Source organism: Nyctereutes procyonoides, unplaced genomic scaffold (genome assembly GCF_905146905.1).
Source record: "Nyctereutes procyonoides isolate TBG_1078 unplaced genomic scaffold, NYPRO_anot_genome, whole genome shotgun sequence".
NCBI lineage: Eukaryota > Metazoa > Chordata > Mammalia > Carnivora > Canidae > Nyctereutes > Nyctereutes procyonoides.
In genome coordinates this window covers 36,812,654-36,833,019 of record NW_026575131.1, presented here as the reverse complement: position 1 = coordinate 36,833,019, position 20,366 = coordinate 36,812,654, and the positions used below count along the sequence as shown (strand labels likewise).

The following is a 20,366-nucleotide window of genomic DNA, read 5'->3' as shown; positions in this document are numbered from 1 at the left end:
CCCTGCCCTCTTCAGTCTCATCACAGCTGTGATTTAACATTTATTTGAGGGATTAATGGGTTCGTATCTCTGTCCTGGACTGGGATCTAGGGGGACAGGCCGACACTGGTTTTAACTTCTCTTTCTTCCATGTTCCTCATCTTCAGTGTCATGGCTGGCATGAGGGGCCTCGGTGTGTGTTCACTGAGTGAGTGTGTGAGGGGGGTGACAGCTAAGTGGGGCTGACAGAAGAGGTCACAGGACGAGGCAGCGGCCAGAGCAGAGGCCTGGAGGTGGGACCGAGCAGGGCATCCTAGAAGAGCTGTGGGGAGTTCTGTGTTACGGAGTGTGTTATAAATGACATGAGGCTGGAGAGGGGAGCAGAGCATAGTTGTGAAGTCCGAGGAGTGGAAATATCCTCAGGAGGGCCTGGTGGTGGAGAGAAGGAGAGCCAGACAGACTCTCGCCAGGCTGAAGGCTGTGGGGAGTCTGGGGAGGGTCGGGCAGACGGGCCCCAGCCAGACCTTGCCTGCCTGGCCATGTTGCAGAGCGCGGGAAGACGCTGGTGCAGAAGAAGCCCACCATGTACCCTGAGTGGAAGTCCACATTCGACGCCCACATCTACGAGGGCCGAGTCATCCAGATCGTGCTGATGCGGGCAGCTGAAGAGCCGATGTCCGAGGTGACAGTGGGCGTGTCGGTGCTGGCCGAGCGCTGCAAGAAGAACAATGGGAAGGCCGAGTTCTGGGTGAGGGCACATGGGCTGCAGCACGTGGGCCCTGTCTGGCCTCCTGATTCCAGCCCTGAGACTGAGCAGATCCCAGCCCCTCTGAGCCTGTTTCTGAATCCATAAAAGGAAAAGCTAGCACAAGACCCTACCTCAGGGTCAGCTGTTCAGGGGAAGTGAGCCACTGGATGCCAAGGGCTTATTGTAGCCCTGGGCACGTAGTAGGTGCTAAAGAGAGCCGTCCTCGCCACTGCAACTACTTTTTTCCCTTTTAATTTTGTAAAAGCAGGATAGGCACATGGCAAAACTTTTCAAAATGTATGTAAGGGTATGTCCTGGCTCCACCACCAGGCACCCAGCCCCTTCTCAGAGGCACCCATTGTTCCAAGTTCTGCTTGGAACCTTCACAGGTGCAGGCAGGCATGAGGGAGCACAGTTATGTCTCCTCAACAGTGAGGAGGTAGGGGAAGGGGAAGGCCGGTGGCCACCACTCACCTGCTGGAACCTGAACTCCACACGTGCATGTGGTCACATGTCCCTCATGGCCACAGGGTGTCAGGGCGGGCAGAGCATCCCTTGCCTTCTGGGGTCACAGGGGAGCTCCTGCAGCCAAGATGTCCCCGTGGGAAAAAACCCTTTGACCATCAGGGACTCTGATCAGCCTCCAGTGAGGCATGAAGGGGCCAGGCCAGGAGAGAAGTTGACCCAGCGCTGCACCAACCCTTGGCCAGTCAGGTGGAGTACTTGCCGTGCTCTCTGTCCACTCCACCAAGGGACAGTGCCAGTCACCAGGCATGGGTCCTGGGAGAGGTGAAGGTCCTACCCTCAGAACTGTGTAAGGAGACCAGGCATGCAGAGTCCCTGCTGCAGAGAGAACCAGCGTGGGTGTGTCAGCACACATGTGTCTGTGTCTCTGCATGTGCAAAGGCTGGGGGTGGGGAGGGCCTCCATTTTAAGATCCTTGTTAAGGGGGCAGCCAGGGGTGGGGGTGGGGAGTTTCCCTTCCCACTCTGTTCCTGGGCCATGTGGCCGGGCTGGGTGTGGGCTGGATCCTTTCACTTCCCCAAATGTAATAATACCCCTGGGTTGGGGGTGGGGGCGGGGCTCAAGGGCGGGGCCATGCCCACAACTGGACAGACAGGTGTCTGGCTAGGCTGCCAGGACTCCCTGGGCCTTAGGGGACCAACCATGGGGGCGGGTTCTAAGTCCAGCTTGGCTGGAGCCCGCCCTCATTGACTCCCCCCGCCCCCCACCCTCCCCCCTGCAGCTGGACCTGCAACCCCAGGCCAAGGTGTTGATGTCTGTGCAGTATTTTCTGGAAGACATAGGTAAGCTCCTCCTTCCCTGGGCTGGAGATTTAGGTTCAGAAGCTAGAGTCATGATGGAAGCTTAGGGAAGCAGTCCCTATCAACAGGCTACCCAGGGTCACCCTGGGAGGGACTACAGGAATGTTTTCCTTCTTGGGGCTGGGACTGACTTCGCGACTCCACGGTCCCCAGATTGCAGACAGTCTATGCATGGTGAAGACGAGGCCAAGTTACCAACAATGAACCGCCGTGGAGCCATCAAACAGGCCAAAATCCACTACATCAAGAACCACGAGTTTATTGCCACCTTCTTCGGACAGCCTACTTTCTGTTCTGTGTGCAAAGACTTTGTTTGGTGAGGGCTGGCTGTGCCTGCTGAGAGGGGGCAGGGGTAGGGAGGGCCTCATAGCTGGCACTGACAACGCCTGGGGATTTGTCTTTCAGGGGTCTCAACAAGCAAGGCTACAAATGCAGGCGTAAGTGTCTCTTTAACCCGGTTTCTGTGCACACGTGTCTGCAGTGCCCACATGCATGCTCAGGAAAGCCGGTGTCCCCATGTTAGGACCGTGTGCCTAGACAGGGGGGTTCTGTGTGCTTGTGTGTGTACATGTGAGATTTTCCATGTCAGAGCGTACGTGTATGAGAGCCACATTCAGTGGACGCACAAGCAGGCTTGCTCTGGCTTATGAAAGCCAGTTCCCAGCTCCCCACATTTGGAAGCATCACACTTCGGTGTAGTATTTATACAGAAATCAGCCATTGCTACACATCATGGCTCTTTTCCCCCGGAGAGGCTATAAGATCTTTTCTAGTATACCCTTCACTGCACTCTGTTTGGGCATGTGTGAGTCTTGGTACACACATATGAGACACCTCCGCTGTAGCAGTGGTTCTTTTTTCTTTATTAAAGATTTTGTTCATTTATTCATGAGACACACAGAGAGAGAGGCAGAGACACAGGGAGAGGGAGAAGCAGGCTCCATGCAGGGAGCCTGATGTGGGACTCGATCCCGGGACTCCAGGATTATGCCCTTAGCCAAAGGCAGGCGCTCAGCTACTGAGCCACCCAGGTGCCCCCATGGTGGTGGTTCTGAACACAGGCTCCGGAGCCAGATGGCCTGGGTTCGAATCCCAGCTCTGCCACTTCCTACCTGTAGGGCCTTAGGCAGAGTGACTTAACCTCTCTGTGCCTCAGTAAAATAGGGATAATAACCATTCTGAAGATAAAATGGGATAAAATATATAAAGCTGCATTTTGAGTGACTGGTACAAAGTAAGCATTGTATATAGGGAGCCCATTGTCATTATTACATAGCAGTATGTATGTCCCAGTGTCTTTGTGTTGGGGTGTGCGTGTGTGTGTGTGTGTGTGTGTGTGTGCATGCGTGTGTGCGTGCACGTGCATGTGCATGAGAGAATGCTTAGGAGCTGTTTGTTGTCTTGAGCATAGCCGGGAGTGGAGGGGGGGAGCCTCCCTGCCTGCACTCCTCTCCCTGTGAGACTCCGTGCCCCTTGTGTTGCCCCCCACTGGCCACTAGGCCCCCTCCGGCCTTCCCTAATCTCTGAGATCCTCCAGATTGGCCTGTCCTCCCCACCCCTACCCTTTCCAGGCCCCTCCTGCCAGGGCGGGCAGGAGGAGAGAAAAAGCCAGCTGCGGGCCCCAGGCGTCTGTGGGGTGAGGGTGTGGGCGATCGGGGAAAACAGTGGCTTTGTACAGAGGGCTGGACTGGGCCGGCGGCGCCAGCTCACAGCTCTGCCCCTCCTGCTGCCTCCCCTTCCCCCTCCGGGCCTTTGCCTCCTCAAGAATGCAACGCTGCCATCCACAAGAAATGCATCGACAAGATCATCGGCCGGTGCACGGGCACCGCAGCCAACAGCCGGGACACCATAGTGAGGCTGGGCCCAGGGCGGGGACCTGGGGGGCTTGGCCAGCTGGGAGGGATTCGGGTTCTCCCCAGCCTTTCCCCATGGAGCTCACCCTTCTCCCCACTTATCCTGGTCCCTTCTCAGACTTCCAGATTGCCCAGTCCCCAGTGGGGCCCTTTGGGGCATCTTGCCATGCATGGGGTTGGGGGAGAGCTAGGGGTTGAGGAAGGAGCTCTAGCTGGCCTGTGACCCTCAACCTGTGACCACCCCCCCTTCTCAGTTCCAGAAAGAACGTTTCAACATCGACATGCCGCACCGATTCAAGGTTTACAACTACATGAGCCCCACCTTCTGTGACCACTGTGGCAGCCTGCTCTGGGGGCTGGTGAAGCAGGGATTAAAATGTGAAGGTGCGTGCTACCCACCTCTGGGGGCTAGGACAGGGCAGGAGGGCACGCCCAGCTGGTGCCTCCCCACCCAGACCTCATAAACTCCAACTAACTGATACCCCCTTTCCCTGTTGCTGGGGGAGGCCTTGGTGGCCCCTCCACACTGGCCCGACTAACTCTCCCATTTACCTGCTGTGTGACCAGGAGACCTCATGCCTCTGAGCTGTGTCCTTAAGTGTAAGATAGGGGTTAGAGCAGAATTGGACCCAGAGAGTCACTGAGGGGCAAGCAGGCAGAAGGTGTTCAGCCAAGGCCTGACACGCAGTAGCAGGTGCTCAGCAAACATGCTTCACAGACCCCCTCCCTCTCCCTAGGCTTTAGTGAGGCAGGAACAGGAGACACCCCCCCCCCCCAAGAAAACGTGACTTGTCTAAGTTGTCTTAGACATTCTTTGAAGGGTTTAGAATTAGGTCTGATATCTCCTGCTTTTGCTTTTTCATCTCTAAATAATGAAAAATTTGAAGTGCTCATGATGGTTTCAGATGTATTTTCTCTAAAGACAGGAAACTCAGCAGACCCCACCAAGGCCCTGCTTTCTCCTACTCTCTCCTCCCTGCCTCCCTGCCCTTGGGTGAGCTTGGGGGATGGGGGCGAGTTCTCCTGGAGACTGCTGGTGGCCTGTCCAGTCCTCTCTGGGCAGGAGCCCTGATGGCGCTGTCTCCCTCACCCCAGACTGTGGCATGAATGTACACCATAAGTGCCAGAAGAAAGTGGCCAACCTCTGTGGCATTAACCAGAAGCTCTTGGCTGAAGCATTGAACCAAGTGACCCAGGTGGGCAGGTACCACGGGAACCCTTGACAGAGGATGGCAGGGCTGGGGGGAGCAGTTAAGGCTCATGCCCGCCACTGGGAGACCCTGGCAGGGTGAGGAGGGGGCAGCATTTATACCCAAGACCCCACTTCTGGAAGATCCAGTCCAAGAATTAGACAGCAAGGAGAGATGGGCTTGTTCTTATAAGAAATTATGTGAGCAGTTCTTTACTTGATGAACCTAGAAGACCACAAGGTTGGAATGCTTGGAACTAAAAGCCTGTGTGTGCGTGTGTGTGTGTGTGTGTGTGTGTGTGTGTGTGTGTGTTTGGTGGGGCTTGAGGAATGCCATAAAACTTCAAGGTAAAATTCTAGGATCAATTACAAGTGAAGGCAACACAAATAACAATCTATTGAGTAAGTGTTGGAGAGAGTGGGGCTCAGTGTATAAAACTTGTTTGTAATCAGCGCCTTCTAGACCCCTTCTTGATGTGGGGTATGCACATACCCCAGGAAGTGTGTGCATGTGTGTGTGCACCACCTAGAAGTCTTGGGCTCTGTCCCTGCTATTCCCCCATTGGTTTTGAGAGTGGAGTTCTGGATGGTTGGATGATCAACCATCTGGATGGTCCCATCCTCTGGGCTGGGAGCTCTGATCATGGTATGACTATCTGGCTCTCCAACCTCTTCCCGCTGCTCCAGAGATCCTCCCGGAAGTCAGAAACAGAGTCTGTTGGAATCTACCAGAATTTTGAGAGAAAGCCAGGAGTCTCTGGAGACATTGCCCCAGGTGAAGGTGGGCTCATTTCCCCCAGGAAAGCTCCCACTCCCCACTAGGACTCGAGATGGGGCCCAGCCTCCGACCACTGCCAGGACCTGAGCTGAGGCCCCACCCCTACAGAGGGAGCCCCTTCCTCTCTGAGGCCCCTCACCCACCTCCCACCCCCAGGCCCCAAGGGAGGGGACTCGGCAGATAAAGACCTAAGTCTAAAGCACCATGTCTTGGGCAGACAACGGGACGTACGGCAAGATCTGGGAGGGCAGCACCAGGTGCAACATTGACAACTTCATCTTCCACAAGGTCCTGGGCAAAGGCAGCTTTGGGAAGGTAAGTGGCTGTTTGGCCCTGGGTGACGGGGGGGGCAGCTCGAGGGACCTGGGCCCAGGGGCCCAAGGGCACCTGTATCCCCCCTCCCTGGCTTCTTCCCGATGGGGTGGGGACCGTGGTGGCCTGGCCTTCCCTCTCTCAGCATCCTGCCTCCCCGTCAGGTGCTGCTTGTAGAGCTGAAGGGCAAGAAGGAGTTCTTCGCTATCAAGGCTCTCAAGAAGGACGTGGTTCTGATCGATGATGACGTGGAGTGCACCATGGTGGAGAAGCGGGTGCTGGCGCTCGCCTGGGAGAATCCCTTTCTCACCCACCTGTTCTGCACATTTCAGACCAAGGTGCCAACCCCCCCCCCACCTTATTCTTGCATCTGAAGCCACAGCATGCTTCCCCCCACCCCCCCGCAGGACCATGTCCCTAGGGCAGAGTTGTCCCCTACCTCCTGTGGGGCTTGCCCCCACCGGCTGTAGAGAGCATTTCTGCCCTTCACTGTGCCCCTGCTCACCCCTCTCCCCACCCTAGGACCACCTGTTCTTCGTGATGGAGTTCCTCAATGGTGGGGACCTCATGTACCACATCCAGGACAAGGGCCGCTTCGAGCTCTATCGGGCCACGTACGTGAGGGCCCCGTTGGGGGAGGAGCCCACTGCTGGTCTGGAGCTGGGCTTGTGGGGGAAATCTGGGGGAGCTGGGGCTGTCCCCACCATATGGAAAGCCGTGGATGGTGAGTGAGCCCTGGCTGGCAGCCCAGCACAGATGTGCCAGGGTCCTGTCCCCTCCCTGAGCCTCAGCCTAGGCAGCCTTGCAGATGGTGATGCTGCACAACACAGGACCCTGGCGTATGGCCCCCAGACTAGCATGTACCCCCCTCAAAGTGTGTGTGTGTGTGTGTGTGTGTACACACATATGTATATCTATATAAATATATACACTCTTCTGACAGAGAATTGTCTCATCTGGAGCTTTTCCTTCATAAATTTCTTTTTTAGTCTTGGTGGCCAGCCCCCTCTTGCCTGATACAGCATGTGCTTAATCAGGCTCAGGGTGTCCATGGAGCTATGCACAGCATTTCCCGACCCTGGGGGCAAGGAGGGGGGCCCAGGGAGATGCAGGAGCTGATCATAGAAATCCCAGAACACTTTTCTCTCTCTGTCATCCAGGTTTTATGCAGCTGAGATAGTCTGTGGATTGCAGTTTCTGCACAACAAAGGGATCATTTACAGGTACAAGGGGTGGGTGGTGTGTTGGGGGGCTTTTAGGAGGGAAAGCTCAAACCCCATCATATCTCCCCAAATCCTGAGTGAGGCCCCGCCCAGCCACGGCCCCATCCCCGCTTGAAGTCAGGCTTTGGTTGGGCCTCTCCCTAACTAAGCTTCCTTCTCCATTGTGAGGATTCCCATGGCCCCTCCACTGAGGCCGGCCCAGCTCCAGGGTTTGGGAGCTGGTTGCCCATATTTGGCGCCAATAGCGGGAGTACAGCCTTGCCGGGGACAGTGTCTCCCTTCCTGTGAGTGATCAGTCTTACTGTCATGCTCCGAACCCCCATCTGAGCAGTCAGTAGGAACTGGCTCCATCAATTCTTGCCCAATAAATGACAGTCCCACCCTGTAGTGGATTAATATGGGCCCATTGATAAGGCTGATGCTGAGTTCTCTGCACTGATGTGAGACAACGCGAAGATGATGTTGTCAGGTGGAAATTGAATGCATGGGACAGTGTGTATCTAATATTAGAGTCTGGGGTTGAGAAGGAGGCGGGGGAGCCATGCATTGTAGTGTGCTCTTCCATGCCTAGGATCATTCTGGGGCGGGCCTGGTTATGAGGTTAGTGAAGATGGACTCTGCTGTTTGGTATCCCATGTGCATCAATTATCTCCTCAAATATCTCATGATATAAGACATGGTCCCTGCTCTTGTGCAGTCAGACACACCCGAGCCTGGGGCCACCTGCACTGCTGACCCAGCGAGGTGACCCTGGGTAGGTGGCATTACCTCTCTGAGCCTCCATGTGAGCTTTAGGAAGTCAGATGGTGTGTATCCAGCACGTGGCTCACCAGTAGGTGTTTTGCAGGAAACACCTGCTTTTAGCACAGCTTTCTCCTCCTGCTTCCTTTTCTCTTCCTCATTCCTTTGTCCCCTTGGGGAGGTCCTAGGATCAGGGTTGGCAGTGGAGCCATGGGTACTGGAAAGAGAGGAGGAAGATTGCCCACCGCCCCATGACTCCCTTTTCTGTCCACACTCAGGGACCTCAAGCTGGACAACGTGATGCTGGACCAGGATGGCCACATCAAGATTGCTGACTTTGGGATGTGCAAGGAGAACATATTTGGGGAGAAACAGGCTAGCACCTTCTGTGGCACCCCTGACTATATTGCCCCCGAGGTGAGTGGGTACCCTCCCGGCAACTGGCCCGATTAGAAACCTTGTCTCAGCAGGGTGAGAGGCAGTGCTGTCCGAACCACAGCCAGGAGGATGAGGAAACCTAGCCGGGCCTCATGCTTGGGAGCCCCCCTCAGCTCTGGTACCCCTTCTCCTGCCCCAGATCCTACAGGGCCTAAAGTACTCCTTCTCTGTGGACTGGTGGTCCTTTGGAGTCCTTCTCTACGAGATGCTCATTGGTCAGTCCCCCTTCCATGGTGACGATGAGGACGAACTCTTCGAGTCCATCCGTGTGGACACGCCACATTATCCCCGCTGGATCACCAAGGAGTCCAAGGACATCCTGGAGAAGGTGGGAAGCTCTGGGCCAGGCTGGCTGGGGCAGGGGCCAGCAGACAGACATGTGGGTCATGGGAAGGCCAGAAGCCCCTCATCTCTGGAATGGCAGCCTCACTGATGCTCTGGTCCTAACACACTGTGGGTACTGCTCACATGCCACGTTCCTGGGAGCTCCTGAGTCCATCACACTGAATCAGCCTGGTACCGTGATTATCAGCTCAGGGTGAGGAGACAGACAGACCTGAAGCTAAACTCTGAGTCTGTCTCCTTGTCTGCAAAATGGAGGCTATGGGAGAACTTGCCTCATGGTTTTGGAGACAAATCATAAATGTGTGGTGCTCAGGTCTACACCAGGCAGGTAGTATACTCCCAGTAAACCCCACTGCTCATCCTCACAGACCCACCAGCAGAGAGTCCTGGCAGCCCTACTGCGTGGCCTGTTGTCTCTGGGGGACCAGGAGCGCAGCAGCCCAGAGATGACCCTCTCAGCTCCAGAGGCCCTGGGCTGCAGGCTAGACCTGCCTGGGCACCCCTGGGTTCGCTGAAGCCCTGGATTTCCCAAAGTCCTTGGGTGCTAACTAGGGCCCCTGCTGGGTTACAGCTGCTTGAAAGAGATACAACCAAGAGGCTGGGAGTGACGGGCAACATCAAAATCCACCCGTTCTTCAAGACCATCAACTGGACCCTGCTGGAGAAACGGGCTGTGGAGCCGCCCTTCAAGCCCAAAGTGGTATGTGATCTGACACCCGTGGGGGCCACCCACTTGATCTTGCTCTCCACTGCCTTCCAGGTGGGGTGGGGGATCTCCTTTCCCAGCCTCTCTCTCACTTCATTTGCAGGCTTTCCTCCTCTCCATTCTTCCAGCAAACCTGCTTCCCGGCCTCCCCAGCACATTCTGTCACTGCCTCTGCCTTTGTGTTCTCACCCACCCCCGCAGTGAGTCAAGTCAGTCAGTCAACAAACAGTGGGAACTGTGGATCTAGCCACCCCTCATTTTTATTTTTATTTTTTAAGATTTCATTCATTTATTCATGAGAGAGAAAGAGAGAGAGACATAGGCAGAAGGATAAGCAGGCTCCCTCCAGGGAGCCCAATGCAGGACTTGATCCCAGGACCCTGAGATCATGACCTGAGCCAAAGGCAGATGCTGAACCACTGAGCCACCCAGGTGGCCCCATCCAGCCACCCTTCAATAGACCTGCTTTAACAGCCCTGGACGCAGGGGACTATTCTTTGGGAATCAGAGTTAAGGCCTCTCCCCATCCATCCATCCATCCATCCATCCATCCATCCATCCATCCATCTTCCAATAAATATTGGAAATGCTGAGTGCCTGTTGAGTGCAGAGCACTGTGCTAGCTACACTGTGAAGTGTGAGGCCCAGAGCCAGAGAAGTTCTAGCTCCTCAGAGAGATAAGAAGCTTGCACACTGATGATCGTTTATGATATGAAACAACAGTACGAGAGCTGTCACAAGACCACACATGATCTGTGGTCACTGGGCGAGTCTGTCAGCAGGAGCTGGATGCAGAGAACAGAGTGGGTCTGAGAAGAAGTGGGATATGGGCAGGGCTGGGAGACTAGGCCAGGCTCAGGGCAGCTGGGAGGCATTCCAGACAGAGGAGAGGTGTTCACACCAAGGTCTGGGATCTGCAGAGGCCACCCAGGAGACAGCAGGGAAGCAGAGGCAGGTCGGGGCCAGAATTCTTAGATAAGAAGTTAGATTCCGTGGCTCTTCTCTGACCACAGCTCTCCCCTCTTGCTCCCTTTCTCTCTGTCAGGACACACTGACAGCTCATGTCATGTGCCCCACGTTTGTGCCTAGAGGCTGGAGAATACTTCCCCTGCTCCAGGGATCTCAAACTTAGGGGCCTCCTGGGCTGGGCACCTTATTACCAGGCCAGGCTGCATGTAGGGAAACCACACAGCCTGATTTCAGTCTCTTGCTTTCGATAACAAAAGGGGTAGATTTATTACTCTGCATTAAAAACACAGGACAAGAGTGTGGGTCAGCAGCCCCTGTCAGTGGGAAATGGTCAGGGGCCGATGGCAGGCTATCCAAGGGGGCTTCAGCACTGTGAATGGACACGTCGGGAAACAGGCCCAAGGCTGCTTGCTGTGCCAGTTTCCAGGAGAAACCAGAAATCTGGATTTTTATGTCAAATTGCCCAATTTAAAAATAATTGGCTCAAATCCCATTAATACCCAGGGGCAGTCAAAATGACTATACCTGCCTGCTTGTTTGGCCTGAAGGCCACAGAAACTGAGATCACTTCTGTTGCCATTTCCTTGTATCTTCAGAAACAGAGAGTTGGCAAACTTTTCCTAGAAAGTCTGATGGTAAATATTTTAGGCTTTGCAGGCCAGGCGACCTGAAAGCAGCCATAGAAAATATGTCGATGAATGGGTATAGTTTTGTACAAATAAAACTTTATTTACAGACACTGGAATCTGGGTTTCATTTACTTTTTACATGTCATGAAATATTAATTTCCTTTTGATTTTTCCCTGAGCATTAAAATGTGAAAGCCATTCTTATAGCTCTTGGGACCTATAAAACCAAGGTGGTAAGCAGGGTTTGCTCCTGGCTCTCAGTTGCTAGAGCCCTCTTCAGGATGATACCCACCTCTCCTTGTCTTGGCTTCCTTCATCCCTTTGGGGAGACAGTATCCACCGTCTGTCTACCTGGGCTTCTCTCAGGCTGTTGGGAGAGACTCCCTTTTCTGTTCTTTTATTTTATTTTATTTTTTATTTTTAAAAAATATTTATTTATTTATTTATGATAGACATAGAGAGAGAGAGAGGCAGAGACACAGGCAGAGGGAGAAGCAGGCTCCATGCCGGCAGCCTGACGTAGGACTCGATCCCGGGACTCCAGGATCGCGCCCTGGGCCAAAGGCAGGTGCTAAACCGCTGAGCCACCCAGGGATCCCCTGTTCTTTTTTTTTTTATTCAAGTTAGTTAACATATAGTGTATTATCAGTTTCAGGGTAGAGTTTAGTGATTTATCAGGTAACACTCAGTTATATTATCATATAACACTCAGTGCTCATTACATCACGTACCCTCCTTAATGCCCATCACCCAGCTACCCCATCCCTTCACCACCTCCCTCCAGCAACTCTGTTTGTTCTCTAGAGTTAAAAGTCTCTTATAGATTGCCTCTCTTTCTCTTCTTCTTAAGACCATCTCTGGCCTGGCCCAGCACCACAGGGATTCTGAGGTGTTTGGGAGGCAGTCTCGGGAACTCGGAGAACTTTGGAGGGCCACTCCTTAGGTCCCACTCACTCGCCCCTGCTCTCTGCCCACAGAAGTCCCCTGGAGACTACAGTAACTTTGACCAGGAGTTCCTGAATGAGAAGGCACGTCTCTCCTACACCGATAAGAACCTCATCGATTCCATGGACCAAACAGCATTCGCTGGATTCTCCTTTGTGAACCCCAAATTTGAGAGATTCCTGGAAAAGTGAGGTTTCCAGACATCCCCCCCAATCCACCCCAGCTGAGGAGCCTGGGTCAGCCAGCATGGCCTGCCCACCGAGTCCGGACAGAGCAGGCTGGGCAACATCCCCCATCATCGGCACCTGCCTGCCCCCGCTCCATGATAAGCAACAGTGTGATTGTCTGATTTCTGCTGCTGCTGCTCCCTGGTCCCCAAGAGGGGCCTCAGCTCCTGTCTGGCTGGGCTCTCATGGTACTTCTGTGAACTGTGTGTGAATTTGCTTTTCCCCTACCATCAGAGGGAAATTGTAAATCCTGTGTTTCATTACTTGAATGTAGTTATCTATTGAAAAAATATTATATATATATATACACACACACATATATATATATAATAGGCTGTATATATTGCTCAGTAGAGAAGAAATGTATGAGTATACATATACGTGTTGATTTTTTTAAATATATGTATACATACATACACACATATATATAGGATATATATATATATATATATATGACCAGAAAAACAAAAAAGGAGCACAAATTGTTTGGACCACCGGGTTCTTTTATATGTGTGTCTAAATAAACACCAAATGGTACTGACTTGGCTGTTGGGACACGTTTGTCCCAGGAAGCTGGTGGCTGCTGCTCCCACTTTTGGCAGCTCCGTCCTGGAAGCTCGGTGAGCTGTTAGCTACAGACACAGACCCCTGGGTTTTCATGTAAATGTGTTTGTATTTATGGATTTCTGTGGCTCTGAGGCCCTGGGCCTAAAGCAGAAGGCTTTTTTGGGTGGCTGAACGGATCCCTGAATGTGTCTGCAGAGCAATGCTAGGGTAGGAGGTGCGACCAGGTGCTGACAGCATGTCAGGAGAGCTAAGGCCATTCTGGAAGAGCAGAGAGGCATGAGCAGAGGCTTGGAGGCTGGCCCAGACTGGGGAGGAGGCCAGAGAGGAGGAAGGAAATAGAGCTCAGACCTCAGGCCCATCTGCATTCAAATCCCAGAGCAGCCAAAAGACGTGGGTATGCCAGTCATTTTAAGCCTCAGTTTCCTCTTCTGTAAGATGGGGACAAGGCAAAGGGGATGCTAGATGGAGCTCCATATCTCCTTGCTTTTTATCCCTGTCCCTGCCACGGAAGTGTTAGAGTTCTAGGATCTGCTTCTCAAGAGTCCCTATCTACCTAGGAAAGGGGAGGCAAGCAGGATGGGAGAAGGATGAGAAGATGCTGAGTGGCTATGTTGAGGTTGAGCGACATGCTCCAGTGTGCCCACAGTGAGGACAGTGGCTCCAAGGGACAGGTGGCAGCCAATGTCCCTGCAGCATGGGCAGCTGTCCTTTCCCACCACTTCAGTGTTTCCTACTCTCTGGCTTCCCATGTCTTCCCCTCAGCCTCCCTCCCTACTCCTCCCTCTCTCTGTTCCTCTGCTCCCGGGAGCACAGGCTGCCCCTCTGCTCCAGCCCCTGGCCCTCCTTCCCCAGAGGTGGGCAAAGTGCCCCAGTGCCTCATTGGCTGGCTCTGACAGCCAGGCAGCTGACTTCCAGCAAGTTCGTTTTTTCTGGGCTGAGGTACAAGTTTCCAAGGCTAGAGAGAGGTGGGATGAGGTGGGGCTGGTGCTGGCCAGGGAAGGGGGCTGTGGAGACGGGGCGGGGGTGGGAGGGGGGAGCAGCCTCCCTAGAGAGACTAAAGTCCCCTCTCCCCTCTCCATCCACCAGCCATCCCCTCCAGGAAATACTTTTCGAATCCCTGCTCTGCTGTCTGTCAGTGAAAACCCCAGAAGTGAGCTTGGTCCCTTGGGCTTATGTCAAGTGGGGGAGCCAGCGTGGCATGGGTTGTGCTGGGGCACCCGTGACCCCTACCTCTGCTGCAGTACACATAGGCCCCAAGAGCTCCCCTGGGGCTGTCCAGAGTGGCTTTAGAACAAAAATATGGTTGGTGTTTGAATTCCAAGGCTCTCCCAATTGTCCTCCAGCTCCAAGGCACAGCCTTGCACTGAGAGCCCCAGCTTCTTCCTATGTGGAGGGGGGATGAGTGGTTTATCAGCCAGAGGCAGTGGAGGGTGGTGGGAAGAACATGGTGCTGAGGGTCAGGAGCCTGGACTTTGAGTTCCACTCTGCCATCCACAAATTTTTTCATTGGGACTCAGTTCCCCTATCTATAAAATGGGACAGTCCTGCTGCTTTGAAGAGCTTGTGGCTCTGGGGAGCCCCTTAAGGGCTGATGCTGGTACCCCACGGTGCCAGGCAAAGCCCAAGAGAAGGCAGGGGGACAGCGGCCCGGGACGGAGAAGCAGCTGGTGGGATGCTGCCAAACTGCCTGGGAGGCTGTGTGCCTCCAGGCCTGTTCTCAGAGCTGGGTACATGCCAAGCCTGACCTGGCGGCCTCAGGAAATGCCTCTCGTGGCTGGGCCCAGAGCCACATTCTCAGCGGAATCTGGGGGTCCTTAGAAGAAGGCAGGTTCCCCCCCCTCCACCTACCAAGTAGGTGTGCAAACAGCAGAGAGGTTGGTCCACACTGCAAGGGCCAGATGGAGCACTGTGCCCCCACTGCATGCCAGGCCTGGTACTCAGTGCTGGGCAGGGTAGCATCGATGCAGGAGGGCCTGGGGTGGGGGTGGGGTGAGGGGGCAAGAGCTTGGGCTCTGCCTATCAGATGCCTCTGGATTCAACTCCTGTGTATCCCTAGTTGGTGACCTCAGTGAGTGACAACGCCCCAGAGCTTCAGCTTCCTTTTCTGCCAAATGGGGATAACCATGCTGCTGCGTGCGGATGAGGATGAGGTCTCTAAGTGTGCTCCACGGACTCACAACAGAAAAATATGCTTCGTAAATAGCAGCCACTGGGACTCCATCCCCTCAACGGGATAAAACGTGCTTGAGACTGAGGGCCTGCCAGCTGGGCTTCTCACTGGACTACAGGGGGGCAACTGGGCAGTTTCAGTGAAAACCCCAGAGGTACCCGTCCCGTGTCCCAGCCATGCCCCTTCTTAGGCAGAGCTATGCAGAGGAACCTCACCCACAGGCCCCAGGAGGCCGGCCCAGGATGCGTGCCATTGCATGGATTAATTGGGAAGTAAACAGCCCAGCAGCTGGGGAGCTGGGCTTTCTGTTGGGTTGAGTACTTTCCCAATATAAGAAGTGGTACAAGGCCAAGAGGCCAAAATGAGCAAGTTAGAAAGATTCAGAGTGATTGCACCCTGTAGCTCCGTGTGCTAGCTTATGAAGGCACCCAAAGGTCTGGGAGCACAGGGACGGGTGAATGAGTGAGTGAATGACCACACAAGTCCCTTCAAGGCAGTGGCTCTCAGATTCGGGTACAGTGGGTACTGACGAGACATGGCCACTATGCCGAGTTCCAGGCAGCAGGCCTCAGTGCTGGCAGCACCTTGGAACCCCATGCCCGGCTGCCTCTAGTCTAGCAAAATGGTGATCTCTGGAGGAGGACCCAGGTATCAGCATGTTTAAAGATCCCTGGAGGGTCCAGCCCGCATCGGGATCGGGTGCCAGCTGGGTGACAGCCAGGAATCTGTGTTTTGCCCAGTCATCCAAACGAAGTTAAGAAATGCTGCTCTGAACAGGCCACACCCTGGAAGGCGAAGTCACCAGCTCTTAGCCCCTGGACCCCTGGTCCCAGAGATCCCCGGGCCGGAAGGCCCCGACTGGCTGGGCTACAGTGCCCTCTGGTGGCCATCTGGCTCGTGGGCACTGCTGCTGGCTCAGGCTGGGGAGGTCACGCTTTGCACCAGTGTTCAATCCCTTTTTTTTTAAGATTAAAAATATTTAGTTGAGAGAGCAAGCGCACGCACAAGCAGGGAGGAAGAGGGACTTAGCAGGTCCTCTGAAGAGCAGATGTGGTGGCTTGGTCCCAGGACTCTGGGATCGTCATCTGAGCCAAAGGCAGATGCTTAACCAACTGAGCCACCCAGGTGCCCACCTCTGTGTCATTAGTCCCTGCGGAAATGTTCCAGCAAGTAGGTGCTGGAGGACCATTTTGCAGAGACTCAGGGGCGCAGAGGTTACACATCTAGGCGTCCACCTTGACCTTTAAGAGAGTCCGGGGGCTCGTCCATATCTCCAATCCAGTCTCTGGCATTCATCCCAACATTATAGTCCCATTTCCTCAGTTTATTCCTTATTAAGGTGTGCATAGCTGATATGAGCTAGGAGTGCTTGTTCTCTGCAGGTTTTAATAGCAGGAAATGAGGTGTGCTGCATTTGCCAAAGTGGGAGGGGCTGGGGGCTCCAGGACATGCATCCGATGCTCCTGACCAGCAGGCTGGCTAGGGGTTTGCAACTCTGCAGCCCACTGTGCACCTGCCTTCTCCTTGGCCCCTCTAAGCCGGATGGGCCTTCTGGCTCCCTCCTGCGCCCTGAATGTGTCCAGCAGGTGACCTCAGGCTGCCCTGTGTGAGGCTAGACACTAGAAAGTCCTGCCTACCCTCCCACACACACCTTGTTATCTCCTCAGTGCTGGCAAAGGAGAGATGCATGCAACTGAAAAATGGAACCTGGTAGCAAAGAAGGGGAAGGGGGCAAAGGCAGACTCCAAAAGTGGGAGCCAGGCCTGAGTCAGTAGAGCCCAGATGAGGCCAGACCTATGAGGTTTGGTGGGCACTGGGCCACTCCCTGGGTCTCTCATATGATTGAATTCAACCCTCACCAGCTGTAGCCTTGGTGATTTAAACCTTTGGAACTTTAATACTGGTCTTCAAACCAGGCTTTATTGATGGCCTTAGAAGACCCTCAATTTCTTCTCTTTCTCTACTGAGAAATACATACTCTAAAGCCCTGACATTTGTGGCTTAGCCCACATTAAGCAACATGCAAAGCTCAAAACCTTCTGGGGAAGAGATTTTCCTTTCTCATCTTCTGAGAGGCGGGTTTAGCTTTCTATCCATTGCACCTGTGATGGTAGATGCACGCCCTCTGGGTGGGGTGGCGGTTTGGGCCCTGTTCCGAAATTCATGCATTGCATCACAGAATAGGTGTCTGCTCTGTGCCAGGACCTCAACAGGCATCATCTGGAGCAGTCATTCAACAGGGCTGACCTAGCACGCACTGTGCATGTCTCAAGAGCTTGTGAAGGTGATGCTCTGGCCCAGCAGCACGCTTGACGCTTTCCCTGCATCATCGAAGGCAGCAAATCCTCACAACAGCTCCATGAAGAAATAACTGTCAGTCTCCCCATTTTACACATCAGCAAACTGAGACTCTGAGAGATTAAGGACCATTTGCCCAGTGGCTCTGGACTGGAGGCTCTGCTGCGCTGCTTTCTGCAGACACAAGCAGTCTTCCAGGCTTGCCCAGGAGCTGAGAGCACTCAGTTCCCCTGTCCTGGTCCTCAGGGCTCCAGGAAGAGGGCAGAGACAGTGGACGACAGCTAGGATGGGGCGCAGACAGGCTGCCTTGGAGCTGGAAGGACCCTGGAGATCGAGGGTCTTCAGTGGGGATCCCCGTGCATTTGCAATGAAGCCCTGATGTTGGAGAAGAGAAGGGGCTGGGCTGGGTCCCACAGGGAGGCAGAGGCTGGGACAAAGACAGACTCTCAGAGGGAGGAGCCATGTGTGTCCCCAAACATCCCCCTCCTGTAAGGCTGCGGTGTGGCTCCTCCTTCCTGCCTACTGCAGGCTCACCCCAAGCCTGGCACACAGTGGGCAGTCAGTAAACGTGGATGAACATGAGTGAGCGCGAGGCATCCACTGAGCACTTGCTAGACCCCCAGCACCACCCTGCACCTTCCTCTCTGCCCCCCTGGCCTGCTCTGGTGTGGGGAGGGGCAGAGGGTGACAAGTAGGTACAAGCAAGAGAGGCGGCCAGTCCTGCTTTGTGGCCTTAGCAGCAGCAGTGACCGAAGTCCAGGGACCTCAGAAGACAATGTCCACCAGCTGGTGGGTGGCAGAGGCCCAAAGCCTCAGCTGAGGGTTGGGACCCCGTTCAAGAGCAAGGCCTCTCCAAGCAACTTCCTGGGTTTTAAATCATGGATTCAGAAACAATTAAGTGAATTAGGCACACTTTGCGTCAATAACAAGTTAAAAATAACGCACTTCACAAAAGGCTTGCATTGAATTAAAAATGGATCTTGTTAAGCTTAAAAGTTCTCGAATGCTCCCTTTGGAAACAATGTTATGTTTAAAAAAAAAAAAGATTGTCTTTAAATCCTGGTTTCGGAAAAAAAAAAAAATCCTGGTTTCGTTTTGTCAATAGCTGTTTGTCAAATGGGCCTGTTTTTGTGGGACCGTAATCATACGCAGCCTGGAGGCGCCAGCAGGTGGCAGTGCTGATGGCCACAGCTAGGACGCAGGTGTGGAGGGGGACCTGCGTCTACATGGCCTGCCCCACCCCCAGCTGATACTCAGCCTCTCTGAGCCTCACCTGAAGCTGTGACCTGCTTTACACGGGTGTGAAGCTGCGGCGTGGAAAACTCCGTGCGGCTCGGCACGCGGTGAGCACTAAGCCTATTGTTCTTATTCTGAGCTTGTGAACACTTTACTACGTGCCTGTTTGTCTCGTAACAATGCTCTGAAGTACAAGGCTCGGCTGGGCCCGGGTGAACAGTGTCCAGGGAGGGGACAGAGCCTTCCAGCTGGGAGCAAAGAGCTGGGACCACGTGTCGGGAGCGGGTTCCAGACCCGGCAGCAGGGTCCTTCCTCCACCTCTGCCCTCGCCGTGGGCTCTGGGCCATGAGCCAGCTCACAGCAGGAAAAGAAATGTCTAAGAGTGATATGAATGGTGAGTGGCTCTCGGGTGGGTTTATTTATTTATTCTTTTTATTTATTTTTATAAAGATTTTTATTTACTCATGAGAGAGAGAGAGGCAGAGACACAGGCAGAGGGAGAAGCAGGCTCCATGCAGGGAGCCCGACGTGGGACTGGATCCCAGGTCTCCAGGATCATGCCCTGGGCTGAAGGCGGCGCTAAACCGCTGAGCCACCCAGGGATCCCCACGCTGATGTTTCTTGCGTAGCTGCTCAGGTCAGCTCCTGCGCTGGTGGCTTTTCTGATACATTTGTGGTCCTGACTCTGCGATGCAGGCTGGACTCGATTCATTCTGTGAGCACTCAGAAGGCGCTGACTACATGTGGGGGCCTCTGCAGGATGCTGGGGAGCTGGCACAAACAAGGAACCGGCCTCGTGGTCTCCTGGGGGAGGCAGGTGTGTAAGGAGACAATGACCAGGGCTTGTGGGGCGCCCACCGAGCTGTGGGTGCACAGAGGATGTGCTGGCTCTTCCTGGAAGAGCAGCAGGAACTGGCAAAGGCCTTCTGGAAGAAGAGATGAGACATCTAACGTGGAGATCTATAAAATGAGTAGGTCCCGGGACGCCTGGGTGGCTCAGCGGTTGGGTGCCTGCCTTCGGCTCAGGTCGTGATCCCGGGATCCGGGATCGAGTCCCGTATCGGGCTCCCTGCATGAAGCCTGCTTCTCTCTCTCTCTCTCTCTCTCTCTCTCTGTGTGTGTGTGTGTGTGTGTGTGTCTCGTGAATAAATAAAACCTTTTAAAAAAAAATGAGTAGGTCCCTGCAACACCTACAGTCCGATACCTGATGAAGCGCGAAGAAGCCGTGGATCCCTGTGAGCAAGGGCAGGGTTGTAAATTGGCCCCCTCCCCCTGGAAGGCAATTTGGCACCCTTTGGTGCCAAACTCTTAGAGCCCCAGAGTTTCCACTGCTGGAGAGTCTTGGGGCTGACGTTGAGAGCCATAGGTGCAAGAATGTTCGCTGGCTCGTAGTTTGTGATATACTAAGTTGAACATTGGCTGAGTGTCCTGACTGTCCTCACGAGATCAAGAGCCACTGGTGAATTCGGGCAGCGTCCTACTGGCTCATCCGCTTTCTCTGTGGGAGAACACGACCTGCTTGGACCCTGGTACAATCTTAAACCCACATGGAGGGCAAAGCCCAACGGGGCAGGAAGGACAGGAGCCTGGAGTGATGAAATGGTGCAGCCGGAGCTCAGGCTGCGGTTCTGCGTGGAGTGCAAGTGCACAGACCAGTGGTGGGTCGTTGGGCCAGGACGCTGGCTGCC

General features: G+C 54.2%; 1 protein-coding gene across 2 annotated transcripts in view; it reads left to right on the top strand.

The window, feature by feature from the left end:
- PRKCD (protein kinase C delta) overlaps positions 1–12,939 on the top strand; it is a 29,103-nt gene extending 16,164 nt beyond the window's left edge. Inside the window, exons 4-19 of one of the 2 annotated variants that reach the window (XM_055344534.1) lie at positions 528–727; positions 1,974–2,034; positions 2,206–2,368; positions 2,458–2,489; positions 3,818–3,903; positions 4,160–4,289; positions 5,001–5,101; positions 5,782–5,869; positions 6,090–6,187; positions 6,349–6,522; positions 6,707–6,798; positions 7,345–7,407; positions 8,427–8,565; positions 8,726–8,914; positions 9,503–9,631; positions 12,213–12,939. In XM_055344534.1, coding sequence (XP_055200509.1) covers positions 528–727; positions 1,974–2,034; positions 2,206–2,368; positions 2,458–2,489; positions 3,818–3,903; positions 4,160–4,289; positions 5,001–5,101; positions 5,782–5,869; positions 6,090–6,187; positions 6,349–6,522; positions 6,707–6,798; positions 7,345–7,407; positions 8,427–8,565; positions 8,726–8,914; positions 9,503–9,631; positions 12,213–12,371 — 1,904 coding nt within the window. In that variant the 3' untranslated portion in view covers positions 12,372–12,939. Of the gene's footprint in view, positions 1–527; positions 728–1,973; positions 2,035–2,205; positions 2,369–2,457; positions 2,490–3,817; positions 3,904–4,159; positions 4,290–5,000; positions 5,102–5,781; positions 5,876–6,089; positions 6,188–6,348; positions 6,523–6,706; positions 6,799–7,344; positions 7,408–8,426; positions 8,566–8,725; positions 8,915–9,502; positions 9,632–12,212 lie in introns of both variants that reach the window. The other variant, XM_055344533.1, reaches the window with a different exon arrangement.
- The last annotated feature ends 7,427 nt before the right edge of the window (positions 12,940–20,366 follow it).